Source organism: Perca fluviatilis, chromosome 9 (genome assembly GCF_010015445.1).
Source record: "Perca fluviatilis chromosome 9, GENO_Pfluv_1.0, whole genome shotgun sequence".
Lineage (NCBI taxonomy): Eukaryota > Metazoa > Chordata > Actinopteri > Perciformes > Percidae > Perca > Perca fluviatilis.
Genome location: NC_053120.1, coordinates 11,577,064 through 11,594,878, shown reverse-complemented (window position 1 = coordinate 11,594,878; position 17,815 = coordinate 11,577,064). Strand labels below are relative to the sequence as shown.

General features: G+C 40.4%; 1 protein-coding gene across 3 annotated transcripts in view; it reads left to right on the top strand.

The window, feature by feature from the left end:
* The window catches only part of syde2 (synapse defective 1, Rho GTPase, homolog 2 (C. elegans)), a 52,229-nt gene extending 44,073 nt beyond the window's left edge, over positions 1-8,156 (top strand). For 2 of the 3 annotated variants that reach the window (XM_039812248.1, XM_039812251.1), the window contains exons 7-8: positions 456-687; positions 4,141-8,156. In XM_039812248.1, coding sequence (XP_039668182.1) covers positions 456-687; positions 4,141-4,853 — 945 coding nt within the window. In that variant the 3' untranslated portion in view covers positions 4,854-8,156. Of the gene's footprint in view, positions 1-455; positions 688-3,155; positions 3,212-4,140 lie in introns of all 3 variants that reach the window. The other variant, XM_039812249.1, reaches the window with a different exon arrangement.
* The last annotated feature ends 9,659 nt before the right edge of the window (positions 8,157-17,815 follow it).

Sequence of the window (17,815 nt, the reverse complement as noted above, 5' to 3'; positions counted from 1 at the left end):
TATTGGCCAATATTCTATGTATATATATTTTTTTTAGAAATAGGTTTTTAGAAACCTTGCCCATTTTTCCCATGAGGAATAATAATGTGAAGGGCTCTCCTGCTTGAATTTCCCAAGCAAAGAAATCTAAATGTCCTGTTTTGTAACATGTATTGAATTATCTGTGTGTAAGTACAACAGTGGATAGCAATGTAGCATTATCTTAAAATATTGCCTTGTTTGCCAAAATCTTTTTGCATTTCAGGCTTTTAACTGCTACACATAGCTTGATAAAGTAGATTTTGCAGTGCAGCTCTGTTTCTGCCAGTGGTATTACTACAACTACTCATCATAATAATAACATGTCTTATTTGTCTGTGTTTGCGCGCGTGTGTGTGTTTGTGTGTGTGTATGCGTGTGTGTGTGTGTGCGTGTGTGTGCGTGTGTGTGTGTGTGTGTGCGTGTGTGGGCATCAGGTGACACTGCAGAAGCTTCTTGACCACCTGAAGTTGGTAGCGTCCTGCCAGGAAGTGAACAAAATGACATGTCAGAACCTGGCGGTGTGTTTTGGCCCGGTGCTGCTCAGCCAGCGTCAGGAGGCGTCCTGCCACACAAACCGAGTCTTCATTGACTCCGAGGAACTGGCCAGCGCGCTGCACTTCAAAAAACACATCGAAGTCCTGCACTACCTGCTGCAGCTCTGGCCTGGTGAGCGATTGTTAAGTTAGTGAATACATGTTATTTTTGCAGAATCTTTTCCTATGTTAGATATAGGTCTACCAGGTCATTTGGTTTGAAACACATTCTTTATTTACAGTCACGTAATATACATCAGTTAAGTCTGTATGTATATACCAGCCTCTTGCCCTGCATGCTCGAGGTCTTGTACAAATCAGTGCCAGCTCTGCGGTTCAGCTCTACAAAGGGCTGGGCTGCTTTGATCCTTGAGGTTATCCACCAGTGGCACAAGTACAGCTGATAGCCATTGGCCACCATCTGTTGGCTCCTCAGAGATGAAACTTTCCACAGAGTGCTTCATCACGGCAGACTGAGCCAAGCCAGTAAGCCCCAATGTAAACCAAACTTTTGAGGCGTGGCGCCCTGCCTTAAGATAAATCACCAATCAAGGACAGACACCCAGTACCAGCTTCACTCACACACAGGTCTTCTGTCTGCCTGCACAGCTGCTCTCTGCCAGCTGCAGCTGTCTGCTCAGTGTGAGATATGAAGGGATCCAAAGATTTTTCAGGAGGGAGTCGAGAATGATTAAAAAAAGAGCTGCAGGCGGGGGAACATTTGTATTAGTCACAGCAACTGATTTAATTTGATTGAATTTTAAATTGTGTTCACTACATCTCTAATCAATGTGTGTGAGCCACTCCGTGGCTGCTGTGGTGCAGTTTAAATCTTAGCTGCTTTCGGATATTAATCAAAACATTACACTATTCACAAGTGTGAAAATCCATTACTGCTATTAGGACATACCCTTATTACTGTAGTTGGCAGTTGTGTTTCTCTGTTGGTTATTAGCATTTTTATAAACACTGAGGTGATGATGAGACTGTTTGAAAATCCATTTAAATCCAACGTTAAATATGCACAGTCATCAATCCAAAACTAAGCCTGCCTTCTGTATCTTAATTCAAAGAAAGCTGTTTTTCAGAGCGCAGTGATTTTCTTCGTCAGTGTGGCTTCGAGGCACACATCTTTAAAAATTCACATCCGTGCTGTGTTTTGAAAAATCTTTTCAAAGCTTTCCTAACATCACGCTGGTCAGACTTTATCCCTGAAAGATTCAAAACCTCAGAGACCTTCCCTGTAACCTGCAGCTTTAAAAAGATGTGCTGAAGAACTGACTATGTCTGGTCTGGCCTCTAAATTTAACTGCATCCTCAGACACCCACATTAAACCAATTCTGTGTAAACTGCTGAAGTTGAGCACCCTCCACCCTCCTTTACATCAACTGGGGAAGAAACACACAGAGAGTAGGTGAATAAGTCAGCATCTGTGAATCCCCGCAATTGCAGGTAGTCTGGTGAAGTACAAGTGGAATTTCAAAAGATGAAACAAAAAAATATGTTTTTCTTTTAGAGGTTAGAACATGGACAATAAAGGAGGGAGATGGGGTCAAGTGATCTGAAGAAAATAGTTTTTAATCTTCAGTAGAAGCGTGCACTTGTTCTGCACTCCTGTCTGCAGCTGATGTCACGCAGCTAGTGCCTATGATAACCTGTAATAACCTCGACAAAGCTCTCAGTCCAGGTTCAAGCCTTCTTTTACACCCTCAGTGCCATCTCCATTCTGTCCGCTTCCCCAGCTCAGAACGTAGGAAGCCTGGGCTATAATTAAAGACATTCCAGGCTTAACCTTAGACCTCAGCCCCTGAAGCTTTACCCTAACATTTCACAATCATTATGGCATATTTTCAGCCGCCTGATCACGCCTCTCACACACATACGCAACCCTCCAAGGCATTGTTGCTCAGGGCTCAAGTGTGCTTTTCTTTGGGCAAATGCAGGGGCATCTGACACTAAGTGACACTATTTACAGGTAGTGTGAGAGAGCATGAGCATATGTGTGTTGAAGGGGCTGAGGGGGTGTTCAGTGTGAATTATGTAGTTTGCCAACTGTATGTGTGAGTAGATGTGAGCAGATGGTTAGACAGGCAGAAGTATGTGTATGTGTGTTTGTGTGTGTATTAGGCTCTTGTTATTGTGCTTTGTACAGGGATAAGGGAGAAAATCGGCACTTAGAAGCAGTGTTTTTCTGTGCTTCATGCCTTAATTTTCTCTGCTGACAGCTAATAACTTAAATTGTCTCATCAGTGAATCATGTCTGAAATTAAATAACACGTTGTCTCTTAAAGGAGGATAATTTGTGTTTGTTTCAGGTGATAATTGCTTGAGTCTTTAGCCTCAGGAGAGTTGCAAGGCATGCAATCGCTGCACATAAATACTGTATCAGCATCTGCCACTCCTGATATATGAAATGGAATAAACATGATTCATAATATAAATAAATAAATAGTCATAAATTTTTGTAGAGATAACATTTGAATCCTCTTTCCTACCCCTATACAAAATACAATTATTTTTTGTTTATGTTGTACCTCTTGTACGTGACTTATAGCCATAACTTTTAATTTTTTTTTGTTTTTTGTTCCTTTCCAATCCAGTAAGGGAGAGCTAGCGGTCTCAACAAGTGTAGGTACACAAAGATAAAGACAGACAGGTAACCGGACTGGGCTGGTTGTGTTGGAGTGCTCGCTGTTCACTTTTGTTGCACAGTCAGATGATTCTTTCATAATGTCCAAACAGGGTTCCAGTTTAGTTAATTTTTAAGTTTGGTTTAGTCAACAGTTGATAACAAATAGTACAGAAGGTTGGCATTAGAGTCACAGAGTGTGGTGGTGTGACTTCAGCATGCGTTTGTCTGACTTTAAACACAGCATGGCATGTTCGATTATTTTGGAAAGGTTTATATCAGGGCTGCCACAACTTAATGAATTTATTGCTGGACTAGCCAGATACCTTTGTTGCCCCGATAGAAGTTAATACAGATAAACCTGTGGTCTCAGTTGTGTCACAAAAAAAACATTGCTGTTTTCACGGCATGTTTTTAATGTCATTTTTAACCATGAAGTTACCCAAAAGGGGGACCAAAGGGTCAGTTCACGCAAATTACAAAAAGTATATATATTTTGCCCCTTACACATAGTGATATCTTGCTCTGCAGATAGTTTGGGTTTTGTGCCTATGTTTTAAGATTCCTAGAATTTTGTTTGTAGCACTCAAAGCATTGAAAATGTACAGCAAAATAATTAAACCAGCAATGTCACCGTCCATAATCAACACTCTGGATTATCCAAACCTCACTGTGAAGAGTTTTCACTTGAACTACTTTCTACCGAATAAATAGTTTCTATGAAAATAGTGTTGGTGGTCAAATTAGTGAGACAGATATCTCAAAATATGGGCTAATGAAACCATAAATATCTGCATGGATCGATACCACGAGAGGTATATGAGAAAATGCTTATTTTTTTCTTTTCTAATTTGTGTGAACTAACCAATTTCTTTAAGGATATTATTTCAGATGTCCTCTATACATCTGATTAACTCTGCCTGTCTTTTGCCTTTTTTTGTCATCTGCTTCTCCAGTTGTGGACCCACATGGCCGGTCCTCCTCCCAGCCCCCTGCAGCCTCTTTGGCTCCGGCCTCATCTGACCTGCTGTCAGCTCCTCCCATAAGGCGGAGAAAAGAGCGCCCCCAGGTCCTGAACCTCTCCGAAGCGGAGATGGCGGGCGTTCTGCGTCCCAAACCGGGACGCTTGGACAGCCCCAGCAACCGCTATGCCGGCGACTGGAGCGGCTGCGGCGAGAGCTACTTCCCTTGTGATATTCTGCTGCCTCCCAGCAAAGAAGAGGCGGACTATGACGACGTGCCCTCCGAGGATACAGAGGCAGCTGAGGAGGCCCAGGAGAAGCCTGAGGATGCAGAGGAAGATAAGGGGCAGATGGTCCCGAGCCCTGCGTCTGATCCTGCTGAGCAGGAGCAACCTCAGAGAGAGGAGGCGGTGAAGGAGGAGGAAGAAGAGGAGGAGGAGGAGGAGGAGGAGGAGAAGCAAGTAGAGAGTGATGGTTCAGGCAATGGGCAGAATATAGAGGACAAGGAGGAGGAGAGGGTGTGCGACCACATCCTTCCCCCCCGTCTGCCCAAAGAGCACACCTACCAGGCTTACATGAAGATCCAGGATATCAGCCCCGTGCTGAGCAATAGGGTCAACCTGAGAGACCTGCAGGAGAGCATCGACACTCTGATAGGAAACCTGGAGCGAGAGCTCAACAAGAACAAGGTCAACGTCGGATACTGACTCCTACTACAGTGACACACACACACATATCCACTCACACACTCATAAGGACTGATGGGGTTTGGAGAAGACCTTCTTTACCGATTAAGGTGCTTCAGGATACAGCCACGGTGTTTCCATGGAGATCCTGTGATGTACGCGCGGTGCTGCTGTAAAAACCTAAAGGATGAGAAGATGTGTAACGGGGCACTTCTGGCGTTTGTACCTTACCCATAGACATTCCTTTCATTTTGTCGGCTGTCTTACTTTATGTTGTTGGTTTGTTTCAGTCCGGCTCTGTGTTCCATGTTGTTATTGTTGCTTCTCTTCTTATTAGAAGAACCCATTGACCCCTCAGGGGTTTAAAAGGTGCCTTAATTGTGTGAAGGTGGTACGTCAAGAGGAAAATCCACCCTGAAATAAAATGCATTCCCTCGTGTGATTTTGATAGCGTTGACAACCAACAGGATAACCTCCATGATGTTATGAAGAGTTGTTTCTACATCGAAAAAGGCTGCAGTATATTATGTTTTTGAGCCGGTATGAATCCACCCTGCGTACTATGGCGCTCTATTCATACAAACTTTTCAGCGGTAATACTGATACTGCCAACATTTGTGGAGCAAAGTTAAAGATAGACATATCTGTAAGATATGACAGATATAACATTGACCATTTCCATACCAAAATATACCAGTGCCTCCCCCATAAGTATTTTGTTGGCAGGGTTCTGATGCAACATTTGGACATTGGACACTTCCACATCTATGTGGTGGTAGGAAAAAATAAGGGATGTATTGGGCCTTTCAACTGTTTCCAACAAAAATATGTAATTAGGGCATTACAATAATTAAAAAAATTTGAAAAGAAAACAAAACCATGTCGGTTCTACAGTCGAGACACACCATCTATCATTTTTGGCATTGGAAAAAATACGTTCCGGTACTTTATTGAACCAGAACATTAATCTCTAATGCTGAATGGAAAACCTCTGAGTTTCTAGCTTCTACCGTCTTTTTTTTCGAGCATGTAAACAATGCTTAGTAACACAAACCACGATCACAGGAGGAACGGGTGTACATTCTGTTTGAGGATGGATTTCCTTTTTTAAGGCAGCAGAGAGCTTTTCTATTGAGGTATGAAACACTAAATATTGTACAACAATAATGCACTTATGAGGCAGGCAGTAGTGTAGATTGTCGTTTTACTTCATGCAGTAAATAATGTGGACTGTAGACTGAGTTGAGGGTGAAACCTCTTAAAGATAAATAAGAATATGGCTTAAAATGTATTTACATTCTGCTTTGTTTGACATGTTTAGACACCCATGTACAGGCATACCCACACCTGTCAGAATTGGATACAAGATAAGGTTTATAACTTATTAATAATAATAATCTGATCTCTGTTAACAGAAAGGTGTACAGTAGAGATGTATTTGATCTTAAGCAGGAAACTAAAAACAGAAAATGTGTTATATGTGGCATCATATTCACTTTAAGCCTAAGAGAATAGTCTAACCTTTGGGAAATTACCTTATTCACTTTCTTGCCGAGAGTTGATGAGAAGATTGATAGCCTACCACTCTTGTGTTTGTATATATACGATTTTTAGCTTAGCTTCGCATTAAAGACTGGAAGCAAGGGGAAACAGCCAGCATAGTTCTGTCCTAAGGTAAAACAAGTAACAAGTTACCAGCACTTCTAAAACTCACTAATTAACACATTACATTGTGTTTATTTAATCTTTGCGTTTGCACAAGGTCTTTATGCTATGCTAAGATTAGCTAACGTCTATCAAATCTTTTACCTCTCTGCAAAAATAGTAAATAAGCATATTTCCACAAGATGTCAAACTATTCCTTTAAATACCACCAACCAGTCACCTTTCTGCTTCTCCCAGCTTTTTTACAAAACCGTGAAATAGACACACCGAAATGTGAAATGCACAATTTTCAGAGCAGCAGTGGGAACTGTTAGCGGAGGGCTTCAGTTAGTAAGACTTAGCTAGCTGCCTAAATCGACAAAGGACCTTTTCAGCAATCCAGGGATTCAGAATGATCAGTATTTAACCTATATGTATATGTATATAATTATATAAATGTATTCGGAGTATATTATTTTTTACAGCTTCTATTTCAATGGCGTATTTAAATACTTCTGATGACCTCGTAGTGTTGTAACTAGTAATAGTGGCTTTTCCTCCCTTCAAGCTACCTGTACACATCTTAATGTGCTGGACTAATGGTACAACTTTAGCTGTAAAATATATGATAAAATCGTGCTCTTGCAGAAAAATTGATATTGTTATTTTTATTGCATTGTGTATATATTTGACATTGTTTTGTGACTCTGTTGGACTAAGCTGTGTATATGAATATTGTATTTTTTTTAAGGTACTGAACGTTGCATGGTCAAAAGCTTTACTGACATTAACGAGGCTCCTTCCCATCTGCCTTTGTATTTGATATTTATGTGTAAAAAAAGACTTATTTTGTAATGTATGCTTGTTTGTTCATCACGCTGTTCCTCTATTAGACACATTACTTAACTGGTCAAGCTTTTCTCCAGAGGATTTAAAGGCAAACAGTGATTCGGACAGTTTCAACTGTGAAACCCAGTTGCAGAATTAAACACTTGTTCGAAGGAAGATACATTAGATTGGGCTTGAAAATGGACAATTGATGTAGAGTTTTCAGTTATTGGTACATTTTTCATCGTATTTGTTATTCCACACCCCACCCTCCAGCATGCTATCGGTTCACAGTCCTGCTGCTTCATGGTGGTGAAGCTGTGGCTGCTGCTGTCAGTCTGAGCGGGTCCAGCGAAAGTGAGTTTCAGCAGGGTTCCTTTCAAACCATCTGTCTGCCTGGGCAACACAAAAACAACCAGGGCCTCATTTACAGCATAGAAACCAAATGGAGAGCATCACTTAGTTTATCCTTTAAAATTGCCGGCAAACTCTTCTAAGAATCAATTTGACTGAGATGTTTTTTTATGAGGAAGCCATGTGAGTGATGCTCAAAGAAATACACTCTTTCTGTTTTTTTCCAAAGCTGTGGCTACATATTAGGTACTCTTCCTGTCTGTTTTAGCATATGCTCAGCTACCGCCTTCCCACCTCTCTTTTACATAATATATCAGCAAACACCTGCATGATTTTTGTGTGTGTTACTATTTTTTTGGGTTAATCGTTGTGTCTTGTCCTCTTTGTCCTCTGGAGAAAAAATGTCACATGGAAAGCATCATTAAACAAAACAGAAAAGTGCTTTGTATTGATCCTGAGAAATGTATGGTCATAATAAAGTATATTATTTTACATTCACATGTTTCTCTGTTCTCTCTTTTTGGCAGAGACACAAAGTCCATCATTGGATCCAGCTACAATCTGCCTAGGATATAATTGAGCTTTCATCTCAGAGACATTTCCTCATTTTTACATTTTTACTTTACTACATAATTAATACATTTTCCACCACACAGGGTTTAAGTTGCAGTTTCACCTGGAATAACCAGAATTAAATCTCACTGGACCTAAAGCTTCCCTAACACTGGAATGGGATTTCACAGATCTGATTATGCAGCTTTCTGAACAAAGAAAACAAAATGTCTGTGCTGAAAAATACCAAAATTATCTGGGATTGCAAAGTCAGATCATTTTTAGTGCACAGTTAACATTGTCTGACTAATACGCACATAGACAACCCTGGAATTCATTCATAAAAAAACGTTGTTATGAAAATCTCTATAAAAACACATATGGTATTCTGCATGTGGCCCAGAAATCATATCACTCTTGTTTAAATGACTTGACACAGCAGCCGCATTTCCCCAAACCATTCTAAACTTTGTTTTATTGAAAACCAATGGGAAATCTTAACTTCAGGAAAATGTTCTTTGTGTTATTTTTTGAAGATTTATCTCTTTGCTGTGGTAGCATTGTGAGCTAGCCTCAGCAGAGAACAGATAAATAAGTTGGGGAATTGCCCTTGTTGGCTTGTGGGAATCTCCCAAAACGACTTCCAGCTTCAGGGACATTCCCAGCATGCAGCTGCATTTAGCCATCCAGTAAAATCCACTACTGGAAGGCTACACTTTTACTGTGGCTAAAAAAGCAACATTACCAGAAGCATTTGTGACACAATAAACCTAAACCTAGAGCAATGTGTAGACTCCTAAGCAGTTAGCTGAAACAGATAAATGCAATTTTAAGTATTTTTCCAAAATGAGATCTAAAACCAGGACCATGAAAGTACCTGCGCCCAAGTGGCTCCAGCTGAGGTGATACATATCTCTGGCAGCTAGCATGAGAAGTCAGAGCAGCCGCGGGCCTTTCAGCACTAAATGGTTTCAAGCCTTGTTTGATGTCACTACTGTAGGTTCATGTCATGTTTTTATGGCTGCCTTGAACAGGTATGAGAAAGATCTAGGGTACAGAATGTACACATACCTGCCTGCACCCTGAAGACCTTTTTTATATCCCCACTGAAGTTAAGAAAAAAAATAGCAACTACCTGCAGTAAACCCTCATATCATTCAGAACGGAATTGTGTGGCGATGGAGCCAAATATTTAAGTGACAAATTAAACAGTTTACTTATTTTGGGTCTTTTCACAATGAATTCAATCTTACAATGAGTAATGTTTACTTATAACATTTTCAAATTCCATTTTTAAACATCTGGAAAAGGACTCAGGTGCTTATTTGTAAAGTACATCATCCATGTTTGACTTGCATAGCAGTTCTCTCAGCCCCAATAAAAGCAAGAGTGAAATCCCATATGAAGACAGAGGTAGACATAATAACAACGGCGCCTGTTTGGATAGTCAGGGTCGCCACTTGATATCTGGCCGTCTGTCTGGAGTGAACTGAACTAAACTTTTGTTCATTTCTAATTTGGAAGCAACAAGAGATATGGGTGTCTTCAGGTAAACATCCTTGACAGCCACCTGCATGTGAAACCAGACCTATTCTCCCCTTCTACTTCTTCATCTTCTTCTTCATCTTCTTCTCCCCCCTGTTACTTAATCTATGCTGAACTTTGAGTCAGTATCATTGCTGCAAGTCAACCAGCCAACCACAAAAACACACAGCCTTTGTTTTAGACTCCCCCCGGTAGTATAGTGTTAACCGTGATAATCAAGGTTTGAGGCGACTGGACCTTTATGTGACATTAAAGTAAAGCAGTTGGTGATGTCAAACTAAAATAACTGATGTCTCAAGATTTATTGTGTTAAACTACAGTATTTCATGCCAGCAACATGTAGTCAGCTGCAGTAATCACATCCGAAGGAAGCAAGGACAGTCATCAGTGCATGCTATTTTTATATTGTGCTTTGTGTAAACCTTACTGTTTCCCATGATGTGGAAATGTTTGCTCTCTCAGCTCCAGGTTTACCAAGAAGTGGTATGCAAGGTGAACAGTCTCAGAACACCCAAACGCTGACAAAGAAGGAGAAGGCACTTCAGATAAGAAATTAAGGATCCATTTATTTCATATCCAGAAGGTGACGAAGAGTAAAAGAATATATACATGTTTTGAACATAGGACATGCGTGTGTGTGTGTGTGTGTGTGTGTGTGTGTGTGTGTGTGTGTGTGTGTGTGTGTGTGTGTGTGTGTGTGTGTGTGTGTGTGTGTGTGTGTGTGTGTGTGTAAGTATATACATGTATTGTCTATGTATTTATTAAGATACACTTGTAGGAATTTTGACCAAAATTAGTCAATTTAAAACACCTTCTTTGCTTCTGTGCCTTTAACCACCTTCCTCCTGATTGGCCTTTGCTGCTTGTTAATTCTTTAAGTCGGTAGAGTTAAAAGGTCTGTACATTGTGTTGTTGTGCAACGGTCTCATCACAACTTCCTGGCTCATTTCTTTCACATAGGAACATTTGTGACTAATATTTCTGTTAATATATCCAATGAACTATACCCACGTTTGGGCTTTAAAACCTTGTTTTTTGGGGCTTTTAATACTTCCTTTGTTATCTCCAGAGGAATATAATGTATCTTGTTCTTAGGCAAGCGTGAGAGTCAGTCACAAACATGGTGTGCATTCTGGTCTTAGGATTCAATCATGGCTTTATGTGCATAACAAGGATTACCACAGTGTCATTAGGTACAAATTACAAAGTCATATTCAGCACGTTCAGTCCTTTTGTACATCTTTCATTGGACGTGTCCTGAGAGGCTCAGGTCGGTTAATGTTCTCCGATACATACTACCCATTCACTCCTTATAAACATGGCCTAGAAAACTAAGCCTAGGTAATTGCTGGGAACCTTTACGCTGTGACCCTGGGCACACATTCCATACATGCAGTGCCCTTCAATAGGAGGGCTATTGAACACATTTTACCAAGGTCCAAAACTTTCTGATGTGTTTTTTTGGGGGGTCTTTTGTTCCCCTACAGTCCAGCCCCTGTACTTGGCAGCTCATCTGAGGGCCTTAGGGCAGATCTCTTGACGCACCGCTGACAGATCTGCCTGTTCTGGACCGCGGTGATGATGAGAGAGCAGTCCAGAGGAAAGGGGGGAGATGAGGAGAGAGCTAGAGGTGAAAGTGAAGAATGGGGGGGAAGGAGAACACAGAGGAGCGGTGCTTCAGATCCTCAGGGGCCGGGCCTCACACAACGTATGCCCTCTCCTCCGTGCTCCCTGCCTCTTCCCTCCTCCTCCACCTCCATTGCTCTGTCACTCAGGACTAGACTATTTCATTTTAATAAGGCTAATCTCTCCTAGAAGTAAGCTGCTCATCACCTCTCCCCCTCCTGCTCCTCCAGACGAGAGCAATCTCCTTTCAGCGTGAGGACAGGATGAGGGTGAGGGTTTGCTCCGCTTGATAGGAGAGAAAAATGTGAAAGGTGAGACTGAAAAGAGGCCTTGACAGCTGCTGTGGCCCAAATCTGAGAAGATTTGGGCCCCCGTGGTTTGATAAACTTGCAGGTGGCACACCTTTTGTAGTGATTCATCCTCCAACCAGCCTGTAACATCATGCTGAAATGAGGCGCCGTGATAACTTTGTTCTCCGCAGAGGAAGTGGAGTGTCACAGTTGGTATTTTAGGTTATGCTATCGCCTGCCTCCTGTCAGCAGAGCACTCTCCAGCTGTCAGCAGTAAAACTTTGTTTGCCTGCTGCTTGAAAAGTCTCCTTGATTCTGACTGACTTTTAGCTATCCTCTTTTTTATTTATAGTTCCACATTTTGGGAAATACGCTTATTTGCTTTTTTTGCTGAGAGTTAGATGAGAAAAACGATACCACATGTCTGTAGGATAGAGAAGAAGCTACAGCCAGCAGCCGGTTAGCATAGCTTAGCACAAAGACCTTACTCCACAGCGCTGTGGAGATAGGTCTGGCAATGCAAGACTACTTCATTTTCAACAGACTGACACGAGAGTGGTATCAATCTTCTCATCCAGCTCTCACAAGAAAGCTAATAAGCACACTTCTAAATATGTGGAAATCTTCTCTCGAGCAAAACTTTCCCTAAAAACTCAGTCTCAAAATTCACAGAATTTCACGCTGTGGATCTATGTGTGAACTTCCAACCAACAAATTAACTTTATTTCATGGAAGCAAAGTTATGTACAAATATTTCTTTGGTTACACTTCCTTTCAATCACTGTCTGTTTGTCATCACTGATGACTGTATGTTAAAAAAAAGACAGTTCAAAGTTGCCATAGGAAAAGCCTTAAGGGTTTTCCATATCTTTGCTCTGATAGATTGATAGTTTAGATGACAGATCCCACTCTGAAGGCACTGCATCCTGGTCTGGGATTATGCCAAGATACTGTATGAAAAACTTCTCAATATGCACCTGAACCTGAATTCCTCTGGTAAAAATACTGTGAATATTTCCTCACTGAAGGGCCTTCTTTCGATGAGGATCAGGCGGCAGAGCATCAGTCGTTCATGCTGCCTGGCAGAGCAGCGTTGAGGGAGAATCTCCTGCCTGAGAGGAAGTCCTTACTCTGAACAATAACACACTTTATTTTTGTACAACTACTTTATAAAAAAACATATAAACAAGGGCAGTATATATAAACTAATTATTAATTGTGGAAACATCCAAAATAGCACACTCATCTATAATATAGTTATAGGCCTATATAGAGTAACTAGAAAATACATTTCCTGCAGAAAATGCTTGAGAATGCTGAAAAGCTAAATTGCTAAAGCTAAACTGGATTGCTGGCATAATTGCGTAAGAAGAAGGTGAAGTACTGAGAATAGTTGGAAATGTGGGAATGGTTTTAATTAGTATGAATTTCATTGAAATGCTGAATAATACCAATAATGTAAAATAAAAAGTCATAGTATAGTTTATCGGAAAAGATCATGAAAAAGTATAGTATGTTGAAAAAAGTCGTAGTATAGTATTTTGAAAAAAGTCATAGTATTGAAAGTTGAAAATAGTGATAAAAAAAGACATAGTATAGTATTTCTAAAAAAAGTCATAAAATAGTATGTTGAAAAAAATCATTAAAAAAAGTCATCAAAAAATCATAGTGTAGTATGTCAACATTTTTAAAATAAAAGTCAAACTATAGTACGTCGCAAAGTCATAAAAAAGTAATTGTATAGTATGTCTAAAAAAAAGTCATAAAAAGACATAATATAGTATTTTGGAGTGTGGTATGTTATATAAAATCATAGTATAGTATGTCAAAAAAAGTGATAAAAAAGTCATAGTATAATATGTTGAAAAAAGTCATAGTATAGTATATTGAAAAAATCCTAGTATAGTATGTCAAAAAAAGTGATAAAAAGCTCATATTATAGTATAATCCAAAAAGGTCATAGTATAATATATGAACTTTTTTTTTTTTAAAGTCATAGTATAGTATGTCAAAAAGGTTATATAATAGCATTTTGAAAAAAGTGATAAAAAGTCATAATAATATCATTTGGGAAAAAAGTGAAAGTGATAAAAAAACATGATGTAGTATGTTGGAAAAAGAAATAAAAAGTCATGGTATAGTATGTCGAAAAAAGTGATAAAAAAGTCATAGTATAGTATAATCGAAAAAGGTATAGTATATCAAAAAAATGGTAAAAAAAAGTAATTGTATAGTATGTCGAAAAAATGTCATAATACAGCATTAGGGAAAAAAAGTTAATGAAAGTGATAAAAAAAAAACGTCATCATGTAGTATGTCGGAAAAAGTAATAAAAAGTCATAGTATAGTATATCAAAAAAATGGTAAAAAAAAAGTCATAGTCGAAAAAAGTCATAAAATAAGTTTTTGTATAGTATGTCTAAAAAATGTCATAAAAAGTCATAATCTAGCATTTTGGATAAAAGCCATTAAAAAGTCATAGTATAGTATGTCAAAAAAAGTTATATAAAATCATAGTATTGTTTGTGGAAAAAAGTCATGAAAAAGTCATATAATAGTATGTCAAAAACATTGATGAAAACTTCATAGTATAGTATGTCGAAAAAAGTGATAGAAAAAGTCATAATATAGTATATCAAAAAATTGTAAAAAAAAATAAATAAGTCATAGTATAGTATGTCAAAAAAAGTCATAAAAAGTCATGATATAGCATTTAGGAAAAAAATTATTGAAAGTGATAAAAAAGTCATTATATAGTATGTCAAAAAAGTTATATAAAATCATAGTGTTTGTTGAAAAAAGTCATAAAGAGGTAATTGTATAGTTTGTCTAATGTTGAAAAAAATCATTAAAAAAAGTCATAGAAAAATCATAGTGTAGTATGTCAAAAAAAAAAAAGTCAAACTATAGTACGTCGAACGAATTTTCAAAATTCAAACTCTTGAACTGTTGTTGTTGCTTTGAAATTAGAAAATGAAAAGGAGTCAAGAGGGAACATTCCACAGCAGCGCCCTGGTCACCTGATCTCTTATGAGGTCAAGGATCAACTAATGAAACCTACCGACAGCCTCTTAGAGGGGTCAAAGAAAAACGGCTTTTACACTTTACAGCAATGAAACATACGTAGCCTGACGATTAAACCGGGGATCATTTTAGCAACCGGCTGCTTTGATGTCAAAGGATGGTGCTGAGGAAACTGTTTTTTTTTGTTTTTTTTAACTGGATGCAAATGTGCTGTTCTGATGGACAAGAAAAGAATTAGAAACATGTCTGAACAATCACTTCCTCAGAGGCAACCACCTGCAGGACCTGTGACGTTGTGTGTTTGTGTGTATCTCGCCCTCTGCAGCTGGGGTTTAACTTAGATGTGTGAAATGTGCAGGGCGCCCCATGTTGTGAGATTTAGGCAGCAGACCCTCGCCTCCACCCCATCCCACCCTAACACCCTCCCCAGCAGGAGCAGCTAAGAGGCCAGCCAGAACAATGCCAAGGCAATGGCTTAACTCGCCAGGCCAGATTTACAGCCCCTCCTGCCCAGCACCTGCTCACATTGTTTCCCTGGATTTGGCTTGAAAACTTTGAAGAATTGGTGATAAAAATTGGACTGCAGGCAATCCATCCCATATAGACCCCCCTCCCCCCCCCCTCCCTTAGTTAAATATTTCATTTTATGTTTGGGAGATCTCTTGGACTTGAAAAAATCAACTGAAGAAACATATGACATGGTGAATACCCTTCATGCCATGTTGCTCATTGTCCAAAAACATTAAAGAAGTGTGAGTGATAAGTAGCAGAGCTTATAACCTGCTTATGTCTGTGGAACTTCAAATGCCACGGGTTTTTACATTGCATGCAAGCTTACTCAATTGCACAACATAATTTGCATCAGAAAACAATAATAACTAACCAGCAGCCGTGTGTGTGTGTGTGTGTGTGTGTGTGTGTTTTGGTTTGGAGGAGGCACATTCCTGAGCTGGCCTGGGAGAAAGTGAGAGGCTCCGCAGAGGAGAGAGGGACTGCAAAACAGAATTCCCAGAGAGGTTTGAGGAGGGGACGACTGGAGAGCAGAGGCCCCCTTTGTCACCGGGGCCTTGTTGGTGCGTCCGGGGCCATATGGACGCCTGCCTCTGTGCACCCTCACATCAGCCCATTCTTCACCCTCCTCCACCCACCGCCCCCCCTCCGCTCCGTGACAGGACCGTCCACGTGAATGAGTCATGGCCAGAGTGAAGTCGTCCACAGCTCACTTCTCTAGAGGGGAACCCGCTCCGTTTCCCATCTCTTGCCATCTTCTTTTTCTTCTCTCTCACTCTCTCCTTCGCCCCCTCTCACCCAACATTCAACCGTTTGTATTGCTGTTGTTCATCTGTTCTCGCAATCCTCTCTCTTAGCTCTCTTTCCTTTTGAGGCATCTCAGGCACAGTGTGAAAACCTGGCAAAAGACAGTTGCCCTATATTATGCAGCGACCCCCCGCCACCCCTCCACCCCCCCCTCCCTCTGTCCCTTCCAGCCTCTTTTCTGGCAGGATACCGGCTGTCAGTTGTGACTATAGGTTTGCTGTGCTGCTCTTGACCTGAGGTGGACCCTGGCGTCCTTATTTTATCCCCATGAAGGAGCGAAACTAATGGAGTCCAGAGAGCTGGAGAGGTACTCGTTGCAACATATTGCAACGGGAAGCAGAATTCTCAGAAATGTTGTGAACAATGTGACAGAAGTAAACATTTCCATTGTGTTGAAAGCGTCTACCTGAAATTAATGACACCACACTTTGTTTTTTAGCTGCAGAGCTACGTGTCACTCCGCAGCTCCCTCGCTCCTGTTGACAAAGTTTGGTTACACTTCACCAGAAGGTATCTACATAAGAGTGACATGACACTGTCATGAACATGTCATAAACATTATAAACAAGTATAAACGTTTATGACGTAACGCTTCTTTTAGTAAGTGTCATTCGGTTTTTGTCATGACAAGTTATGGTTATGGTTAGGGTTAGAGTTAGGGTTCCTGTGTCATGACTGTGTCATTACAGTGTCATGTGTTCATGACAGTGTCATGCCACTCTTATGTAGATACCTTCAAGTAAAGTCTTACCCAAAGTTTCTCATTCGGGTGCAGTGCCACTGCAATGTCAAAACAGTCGAGTCTCACAAGTGATTGGACAGCAGCTAGTCAGCACTATATACAGGCAAAAACAAAAATTGAAAAATAATAACATAGGAATTCTCTCATTAGAATGACTGGAGTCACATTAATAAATGGTCAATGTAGCAGGCTGCTTCAAATCTACAGGTGACGTGACCAGGGGTCTCCCCGCATCCACAGCTATTCATTCTAGCATCTTTTTGGGCCCTCCTCACATGAGGGCCATGGGTACTCAGTCCTCCCCCCCAGTCCAGTGTCCCTGGATGTGACCACTGTTAAGATCATGAAGTCACAGCAGCATGTGAGAGCAGCAAAACAAGCTGTACATCCAACAGTATATAGTCTATATCCACAAACTTCCACTTCCTGGATTGCTCCGTTGCCGCCGGACATTTCGCCGTCTGTACTTCTTTTCGGCCGGATTTCCGCTACCTTCCGCTTTCTTTGTGTTGGAATTTTAAACTCTGGTGGATTTCTGAGGACTATAATGGTTAACTACTCCTCAGATCTCTGCAGGGTAAATCCAGACAGCTAGCTAGACTATCTGTCCAATCTGAGTTTTCTGTTGCACGACTAAAACAAACTCTGAACGTACACGTTCCAACCAAAACAAGTTCCTTCCCGAGGCTGTTTTGCAGCGGCATTGTACCGCCGTCCGGTGCTTAGCACCGTCTAAGATGATTGTGATTGGTTTAAAGAAATGCCAATACACCAGAGTTTTTCTCCCATCCCAGAATGCTGTGTGGACTCGCCAGACCTTCCTCCGCAGTAATGCAAGACTTTGCTGAAGAAGTTAGCAAATAGTTTATTTTTACACATTCGGCAGATACAAAGCAACATTATCAGTAATTTAGAGTCATGATTGTGGCCACCTCTGTTTTGGTCTCCTAAAGGAAATATCTGTCTCCTTAGCTGCTCCACAGTGCTAGCACCAGCTTGTTGCAAACTTTTTTCTATGAGCTGTTTGCTGCTAAGGATGTTGTTTACAGAGGCTTTTTGGA